The following is a 10,130-nucleotide window of genomic DNA, read 5'->3' on the forward strand; positions in this document are numbered from 1 at the left end:
GCCCCCTGATACTCCCCCCTGCCTCTCTGTCTCTGCCCCCTGATACTCCCCCCTGCCTCTCTGTCTCTGCCCCCTGATACTCCCCCCTGCCTCTCTGTGTCTGTCCCCTGATACTCCCCCCTGCCTCTCTGTGTCTGTCCCCTGATACTCCCCCCTGCCTCTCTGTCTCTGCCCCCTGATACTCCCCCCTGCCTCTCTGTCTCTGTCCACTGATACCCCCCCGTGCCTCTCTGTCTCTGTCCCCTGATACTCCCCCCTGCCCTGCCACTGCCTGGCCCCTCCAGCACCTAGCGCTCCGTGTCTAAAAGTCTGCCTCAGGCACCTCTGTGCCCTCCTATCCAGCCCTCAGGAAGCCCCAGTTGTGAGCCTGATTTTTTTTTTTTTGTCCCCACGAGATGGTGAGTGCATCTTCAGTACCTTTCCCAGTGATGGTGGGTAGAAAGTATTCAACAGCAGGCTGATGAACAAAGGTATGTGCTGGACTTGACCCAAAACCCTGCCAGAATGCGAGGGCTAGTGCTCACACGGTAGAGCCAGGCGGGTCTTGGCTCAAGTCCCAGCTCCACAATGATTCAGGGCGGGATGTGGAGCAAGAAGCCCTCTCAAGGCGCCATCACTTCATCTGTGAAGTGGGTGTAACAGTGTGTATCTGGCATGGATGTTTTGAGAAAGGTTGAGCGAGATAGCATACCTGGCATATAGGAGATTCATAAGCCTGCAGCCAGGTGTGGCTCCTGGTATGACAGCGGTCCCCAAACTTTTTGGCATCAGGGACGGGTTTTGTGGAAGACAATGTTTCCACAGGCCAGGGAGTGGGGTGGGGATGGTTTGGAAATGATTCAAGCACATTTACTTACTGTGTATTTTATTTCTACTATTATTACATCAGCTCTGCCTCAGATCATCAGGCATTAGATCCCGGAGGCTGGGGATCCCTGTGTGATGGGACCCCCTGCGTGATGGGACCCCAGCAGTAAGGGTGCTGGGAGGTCGACAGCCTGGATTCTGAGACACGGGGCACTTTCAAGAGAGAGGTGTGCAGACAGGGCTGAAGACAGCCAGAGAAGAGCACCGTGAACTTGAAAAGTGCTCTTCTAGCTCAGCTCGAAGAACATCTCCCTGGGCTGACTTCACCCAGCACATCCCAGCCGTGGTGTGGCGATCCCAGGGGCACGGGGTCATGAGATGTACCTCTCTGCTCTCCAGGAATACACCCCACCTCCCTGCCAACAACAGCTCGTCTCCCCCACCCAGGCCCCAGGTAAGCAGGCGTCAATCTACCTGGTGAGCAGGACCCGTTTTAGGCAGGCCTGCTGAGATTTCATCTCACGAAACATTGACACCACAACCACCTTCTTTTTTCCTCCCAGCCAACCTCTGTCATCCCTAGAAACCTTATCGAGCTGGCTTCTCCTTGGCTTACAGACAAGACAACTAATCATGGACCTAAGAGCTCAACAGCCTCCAAAGCAGCTGCCCCCATCCTGGGCCAGGATGAGAAAATCAATGTGCCTCTGAATCGCTGTCTGTGCCGAGGGCCCCAGCCTCTGAGAACAAAAGCATCCAGGCCTCAAGCAGTTCTGTGAACAGGGCTGGAAGTTTTCCTGGCCTGAGGGAAGGCTTACAGCAAGTGATGTGTTAAACGGTGGATCCAAATATCTTTATCATGCCCTTGAACAGAGGAAACTGGGCGGGTGGTAGAAAAATCACAGCCCCAAGACCCGAGCAGGGCTGTCTGCCTCACCCAGCAGTAGGGGTAGCTGGCGGGTACCGTGTCTGGCATGATATAGGTACTCAGTCAACAGAAACTACTGGATTGAATCCAATGAAGAAGAAAGTAAAAGTGTTAGTCACTCAGTCCTGTCCGACTCTTTATGACTCCATAGACTGTAACCCGCCAGGCACCTCTGTCCATGGAATTCTCCAGGCAAGAATACTGGAGTGAGGTGCCATTCCCTTCTCCAAGGGATCTTCCCAACCCAGGGATCAAACCTGGGTCCTCCTCATTGTGCGCAGATTACCATCTGAGCCATCAAGAAGGACTGAAAAAGGAAGAAGGGCCCAAACTGGGAAGCCCCTCCCCTTGCGAGATTCCAAACCCACCTATGCTCACATGGCAGTTTCCCAGATGCAAAGGACCACCTGCCTCTTGTCCCTGCAAGGACCACTAGGCTTCATCACTGGTCTAGCTCAGAGCAAAGGCAGGAGAAATGCCACTCACAAGTGGGACTTGTCTTGCCAGAGAAGCCTTCCTTTGGGACTGTTTACAAATCCTGCCCAGGGTAGACAATCCACAGCAGAGAACTTCCATGAACACCAGAATGAATGAGCTCATCCCCATGAGTAACTGAGAACAATCCCAACTCACACTGAACGGGGTACCTTCTTTCACCTAGCAGCAATGAGAGGCACAGAAAAAACGGTCATTCTCAGTGCTAATGGGAGGGCAGTTGGCACAACCATTTGGAAGCAATTTGGCCATATCCAGTAAGATTGAGGGGCTTCCCAGGTGGCACTGGGCACCTGTCTGCCAATGCAGGAGATCCAAGAGATGCAGGTTCGATCCCTGGGTCAGGAAGATCCCCTAGAGGAGGAAATGGCAACCCACTCTGGTATTCTTGCCTGGAAAAATCCCATGGACAGAGGAGCCTGGTGGGCTACAGTCCATGGGGTTGCAAAGACTCAGACATGACTGAGCAACTGAGTAAGACTGAAAATTCTCAGACCCTACACCCAGCAATGCCAAGTCTTGCACAAGCAGGCAAGGATCATAACATTGACCCAAACATCATAATGTTGGAAAACTGGAAAGAATCCAAAGTCTACCCACCAAGTAGGGTCTCAAATGCTCCTAAGCTGAACACTCCAGAACAGTTCAAAGGGATGAGGGACTCTCAGAATCACATGGCTAAATGAGAAAGGTAAGCCAGGAAACACTATGAAAGTTAAGACACACAGTCCCACCCAACTGTAAGACCTTAGCTTACAGGAAGCTTCTTCCCACCCAGGAAACTTCTCTGATTATCCCAGGCCACTCTGAACCCTCTGGACACGCCTCTTTAAAGCTCAGCCTTCCATACTGCTCAGAACTGTTAGTGACTTTTAGGTACGTACATGGCTACCTCCTCAATTTGAAGGCGAGTTCTTGGAACACAGAACACTGCTCCTATTTTCTCAGTAGACACCACAGGGCCCTCCCTGCACAGGATAGGGCCACAGGTAGGCATTTGCTGATCAACTCAATGGGACAGCTCCCCAGACTCATGGGATCAGCCACCGCATCTCATTGGGTGAGCGCCTCACTCTCACCGTGGGGTCTCACTGGGGGGCCTCACTCTCCAAGAACCTGAAAACACACCCCTTGTGATGCTGCCAAGGCTCCTCCAAGCCAGCCTCCTGTTACTACCTCCCCCCCGTTACTACTTTCCCACTGCCACTCATGCCTGGAAAGTCATGGAAACCCGCCACCACCTTGTCCATCCATCCCCTTCCTCAGTGGTCTGAGGGTCCAATCCACCTCCCCGCCACGTCTACACATTAGCCTGCAGGTAAGGGAGCCACAAATAACTCCAAACATAAATGTGGCCTAAAAATACCCATAAATCATTCTGATTCCATCCAGTGATGATTCTAATTTACAACACGAAGGAAGAAAATGAACACTGGGGCTTTTTTTCCCCTGAGCTTTGGCTGCTGCCAAGCCAGAATCCCACCCCACTGTTATTAACACTTACAACCAGAAATTCCAGAGTTACATAGCATGGAGATGAAATCTACCAGATGCCTGTGGGCACAGGGGCTGAGGGCCATGGTTTGGGTGTGAATTCTCACAGCCTGGGTGGCCCTTAATTAGGGGCTCCACCCACACTTGTCACTTTCTACCTATCCCTTCATCAGGGGAGATCAGAGCAAAGTCCCGCCTTCCTCTGGTCCCCTAACAATGGCTAATCTGTTTGCACAATCACCAGCCACAGTCCAGGAGTTGGGTCTGGAGCAGCCTGTTGAGGCAATCTGCATTTGAATGTTCTCTTCAGTCACTTCTTTCTGGGCTGTGCAAGCAATGAACCCAGGAGAACAGAGGGAACTGGGGTTTCTCCTACCCCAGCTTTTTCTTTGTTCATCACCATAAAGCATTGTTATTGGGTGTTTTTAAAAAAATGCAAAAGCATAAAACAAAAGTTATCTCTCTCTGTGGGGCAATATAATAAAAGCCATTGGAGGCTATTTTTAACAGCCATAAAAGCACATGATTAATATAGAAAAAGTCGTAATGACAAAGTGCGTCACAAAGAGCATCAGCGTGGAGGGTGAGCCGTTGAACTCGAGTGGGTCCCCGCCATCAATCCTGATACACTGGAGGACCCGAAGTGCCAGTGGACTCCGGGAGGCCCCTTTCCGGCCACTGTGAAATCCCAGGTGGATCGCAGCCAGCTTCTGGTCCTGGTCCAAGACAGAAGCTGCCAGACTCCTGGGGAAGATCCTTTACGAGGATCAGCAAGAAAAGCAGAGAAGTGGGTGCTCTCACTAACTTGCAGGCCAAGACGCACCACGATTCAAGCTCTCTCTCTCCTGCTATGACACGTGGCTCGGCCCCTCAAACAACGGAAAAGAGGAACAAGGGAACTGTCTCCATGGCTCCCTAAGGGTGAGAACACGCGGGGTCAGGGTGATACCAAGGAAACCAGACCATACCCTGTCTTCCCGCAGGCCCCAAACTGAAGTTGGCACAACATTCCAAGATGTTCTCTGCAGCGCCCACCTCTGCCCCAGCCTTGCAACACACCTTGTTAGCCCATCTAATGATCTTCAACATCTGCAAGCTCCCCGAGGCTGCAACACCCAGAGGGAAACAGAAGGGTCTGTCAGTAGAGGGAGGGAAGACAGATTCTGGTTGGGGGCCACTGGTTCCCAGGGGACACGTTCAACTGAGCACCACCTGCAGAGGAAGATGCCACACACAGCTCCCCATTCCCTCACAAACTCTCAAGGTGGCTCCTTGGGATCTGCAGGAACCTTGAAGATCCGCAGGAACCTTGAAGATCCCAATGTATATGCCAAGGACTCTCAAGAATCAGAAACACCCTAGTTAAATCTGATTTCATGGAAATCGTAAATGGAGACTATTAGGGTAAGAAGGTAGGAAAAAAGAGAAACAACAAACGGGGTCTTGGCAAACAAAAATGCCTTTGAACAAGAAGGGGCTGGCATCAAATGACCACAGAGCAATTCCATCCTCTTGCAGCCTGGAATTGACATTCATGGAACAAGAGAGCTTTTCTGTTCTTTACCTCCACTCCCTGGACCTTCAGTTTCATGTGGTCCTCTCTGGTCGTTTTGCCATCTTTCCTCTTTTTCCAGCAATACCCATCTTTCCTGTATTTCACTTTCTTCCTGTTGTAGAGGATCATGGAGCCATTCTGGGGTCTGGAAACAACAAATGGTTAAGTTACCAAGAGAACCAAGCAAGAAAAAAAATTTATGAAGAAAGATATCATAGACCAGTAAAAGTCTCTACAGAAAAGCAATATTCCACATTTGCTGGAACATAATTTTTCACCTTTTATTGCAGCTCCCTGGATTAACCGTGTTTTACAGCCAGCCAAAATTTGCTTGTGGATTTGGTACCTAATGAATTAAATGTGTCAATGATAGGCTTAAAAAACATCCCCTTAGTAATATCCAGCGTCTAATCAGGATATACGATGTGGGGGCCTGAGCTCTGCCCTGAAAAGCAGGAAAAAAGAGAGAAAGCAAAAAAAGCCGGGGGTGTTGTCGCAGCCTGCAATATCTTATCTCTTGTGGAAAGATTTTCTGCACATCTTTTAATCCATCACCCTACATTAGGAAATAAATAAGTTTAACGCAGACACTAGATGACTATGTTAAAAGCAGACCAGTGGAAGAACTAGACGCCGAGGCCAGATGCTCTGATTCATTGCCTGCATTTAGATTCCTGCTGGATGGGGAAGAGCCCTGCAGCACTTCTTCCCAAGCAAGCTAAGTACCTGATTTTTTCCCATTTGGGCTTCAGCTGTCAAAGGGCTCAGTACCGCCAGGTAATCTGTCTATTCTGTCCACGACCATAGTAAGTTAGAAAAATAGTTACCCACATGTTCATGCTAAGAGCGGGAGGGCTGTTCTCTGTGCCCTTTAAAAAGAACAAAGAGAATTTTCCTGAAAGACCTCAAGTATCAACCACAGAGAGCAAAAGATGTTTACACTCATCCTCAGAGCCAAGAAGAAAGTGAAAGTGTTAGTCACTCAGTAATGTCCCTCCAGGCTCCTCTGCCCGTGGGATTTCCCAGGCAAGAATACTGGAGTGAGTTGCCATTTTTTTTCTCCAGGGGATCTTCCCAACCTAGGGTTTGAACCCAGGTCTCCTGCATTGTAAGCAGATTCTTTACCATCTGAGCCACCAGGGAAGCCCCTCATAGCCATTGCCTTGACATATTTTGGTTTGGGGACATCAAGGAAACAAAGAACTAAACTCTCCTGGCAGCTGAGGGCAGGTGTTGTGGCAAATAAAGTTTGCCACATTCTTTATTCCAGAATAAAGTTCCAGTAGCTGTAGCCTGGAACATCCTTCAAGGAAGATGCCTCTGAAAGCTACAGCACACGGTACACCCACCCTGGTCAGCTCAGTGTCCCTCTCCACCTGAAGGCTCTGCACAGGGAAAGGAAAGGCCAGTGATCTGAGCACCCAGGGGACCACAGAGGTCTTCTAGCTCCCTCCTAGCCAGTGTGAGACAGCTCCTGACACAAACAGGGCAAAGCAAGGGCTTTCCTCTTTTTTAATTTAATTTAAGTTTTATTCCTTAGCTGCAAGACATGGCATGCTGGATCTTAGTTCCTTGACCAAGGATCGAACCCACACCCCCTGCAGTGAAAGTGTGGAGTCTTAACCACTGGTCTGCCAGAGAAGTCTTTTTTTTTTAATCAATATGTTTTTTATTGAAGTATAGTTGATTTGCAATGTTGTGCTAACTTCTGCTGCACAGCAAAATGATTTAAGTATACATACATATACCCTGATGCTAGGAAAGATTGAAGGCTAAAGGAGAAGAGGGTGGCAGAGGATGAGATGGTCAGATAGCATCACCAACTCAACAGCCATGAATCTGAGCAAACTCCAGGAGACAGTGAAGGACAGGAAAGCTTGGTGTGCTGTAGTCCATGGGGTTGCAGAATTGGACAGAACTTAGCGACTGAACAACATATATGTATGTATATATATCCATATATATATATATAAACACCTGTACATTTTGGGGGGCTTCCATGGTGACTCAATGGGTAAAGAATCACCTGCAATGCAGGAGCTGTAAGAGATGCAGGTTCAATCCTGCCTGCAATGCAGGAGATGCAAGAGATGCAGGAAGATCCCTGGAGGAGGGCACAGTAACCCACTCCAGTATCCCTGCCTGGAGAATCCCATGGACAGAGGAGCCTGGTGGGCCACAATCCACGGGGTGTCACAGAGTCAGACGCGACTGAACATGCATGCATACATTTTTAAAAATACTCTTTTCCATTATGGTTTATCATAGGATATTGAATATAGTTTCCTGTGCTATATAGTAGGATCTTGTTTATTCACTCTCTATATATAAAAGCTTACATCTGCTAACTCCAACCTCACACTCCATCCCTCCCCCAACCCCCTCCCCCTTGGCAGCCACCAGTCTGTTCTCTGTACCCAGGATTCTGTTTCTGTTTCATAGATTCCTCCTGATGCAAGCTGGCTGCTGTTTCTGTGCTGCAGTAGAGGTGAGGAAGTAGGCAACCAGTCTTCCCTGGGGCCCAGGGCAAAAGCCTCCATCCCATTCTTTTCTTTTCTTTTGAACTATGGGCCATTTCACAATTGGGCACAGACCACTGACTATTGATCTCTTACTATTCCATTGTCTGTAGGGAAGAAAAAAATCACTCTAGGGTGACAGCGGCTAATTGTAGTTCCCACCCAGCCGGGTGGTATCGTTCAGCGGCCGGGTGATGACTAACCAGCGACTCCATTGGAAATTACAGACTTTCAGCAGTGACTCCCAGCACTTCATTGTTTGCCGATCACTGTGCAATTGGTTTGTGTCAGTGTTGGTTTCCTCCCTGAAGTCTGCACCGACTAAAACAATCTGGAAACAGCTTGGCACACTTGTCACAACCTGTCAGCTGATGATATCTGTCTTGCTCTTACCAGTCTGTATTGAAAACCTTACAGTTCTCTTTCATTTCTGAATGGCAGGAAAGCTGGAATCCGGGCCCCACTGTGCCAAGCCCTTTCCACTGCAGCCCTGTTCTCATATTCAGAGAGCCAGCTCCCTAAAAGACCCATTAGAAGGACCCTGAAGTTCAACAGCTGCACTTACCCACTTCCCAAGGACTAAGCAAAGAAGACATCCCATCAAATAGATGGGTGCTGCTTGTCTTGTCCCCTCCAAAGAAGAACAGAGACACCCACGAGAGTGTTTCAGGGACACCCTCCATCCCAGAAAACTCATCTGTTGGAGAAGATGTGACATTAATCCTATCGGCTTCTAGTGAGCTAAGACAGGATTTGTGATTTGTTCTGTCCTCTTGGCCTTCCTAAACATGGTCAATGACCCTCTGCAGTGTCTTCAGGCCAACTGTCCCCAGATCATAAATGGTATGACCCAGAGAGAGTGGGCATCTGCAGATACCATCACATCCACAGTCAGAACCACAATAGCACCCACTGAGGAAATCTGCCTTCTGGTGACCCGCCCTTTGCTTTCTGGAAGGGCGAGGGGCCCTGTCATCCAACACTTCTGGCAGGACATAATCCCACAGGGAACCTAAGTGTCCAACTTAAATGGCCTTAATAAATGGAATCATCATTTTAACTCGCAATAATGAGCAACCTAATAGTGTTTAATCCACCACTCTGATTTTATTAGAACTTGCTCTGCTCTGCGTGATGGGGAAGGTCCCTCCGCCCACAGTTCACAGGTCCTGAGGACAGAGAGGGAAAGCCAGAGGGCTGCAGCGGGGCTCATGTGCCCCCCCATTGCAAAGAGAATGGGGCTTCCCTGCCTCCCAGAGAACACTCAGGAGTAAAAGATGCAGGGGGGAAGATCCAAGGAAGGGGTGGAGGCTGGGGCACTACTCTGGGGGGAAGGAGAGGTGGGCTAGACCCCATGAGAGGGGTCCCATCAAGGGAGAACTATAGTAAGTTTCATTTCTGCCTAAAAGGGAGCACCCACTTGAGAAGAGCAAAGAAGTGGGAATGGATTTGAGGACAGAGGGTGATGCAACTGCAAGAAAGCCGCACAGAAAAATCGATCCATTTTGTCTTTTATGTTACCAGCTCCCCGTGAGCACCAGCTCTATAGGGAGCATGCCATGTGTGGTCTAGGTTTGCTTCTGTTTCTACATCTACAACTCCATCTGTGCTCAGGTCACTCAGCCATGTCTGACTCTTTGCAACCCTGTGGGCTGTAGCCCCCCAGGCTCTAGGTTCCATGGAGTTTTCCAGGCAAGAATACTGGAGTCGGTAGCCATTTCCTACCCCTGCATCTGTATCATGTCTATGGCCACACCTGTCTCTCCATCCCTGTCTACATCTATGCCTATATCTATGTCTACACCTATGTCTGTTTCTGAATCTATGTCTACGTCTGTATCTGTATCTACATATACTTCTTTATCTATGTCATTTTTTTCATCCTCATGGCAACCCTATGAAGTAGCTACTATCACCATCCCCAACATAAAGATGAGGAAATCAACTCTTTCTAGCCAGAAGGTGACCGAGCAGGAGTCCCTTGGAATCACTGTGACTCCAGAGCTTCCTCTGAGGCATAGACTGAGGGGCCAGTCCAGGTTTGAATCCTAGTTCTGCCCTCCTGGCTGGGGGGAACCCTGATGCCCTGAAAGCACCCCTCATCCAGCAGATGAGGACTTGGGGGTTTCCTTCCAGGCTTCCTCACTTCCTGTTTGGGTGGAATAATATGGAAGCCATCCAGACCTCCTTGTAAGCTCCAGTCGCCCACAGTGGTGACTTGCAGGGGAAAAGTACCTTTTTTTGGTATGCCTCCCCTTCCTCTCTCACATGCAGACTCCTCCTCCAGTGTTTCCTGGGACCACCTCTCAACTGCCTGTACTGAAATCCTCAT

General features: G+C 49.4%; 1 protein-coding gene across 1 annotated transcript in view; it reads right to left on the reverse strand.

The window, feature by feature from the left end:
* Positions 1–10,130, reverse strand: part of CAMTA1 (calmodulin binding transcription activator 1) — a 973,198-nt gene that overhangs the window by 509,003 nt on the left and 454,065 nt on the right. Inside the window, exon 5 of the mRNA XM_010850197.1 lies at positions 5,289–5,424. Coding sequence (XP_010848499.1) covers positions 5,289–5,424 — 136 coding nt within the window. The remainder of the gene's footprint in view (positions 1–5,288; positions 5,425–10,130) is intronic.

Source organism: Bison bison, unplaced genomic scaffold (genome assembly GCF_000754665.1).
Source record: "Bison bison bison isolate TAMUID 2011002044 unplaced genomic scaffold, Bison_UMD1.0 scf7180017864289, whole genome shotgun sequence".
Classification (NCBI taxonomy): Eukaryota; Metazoa; Chordata; class Mammalia; order Artiodactyla; family Bovidae; genus Bison; species Bison bison.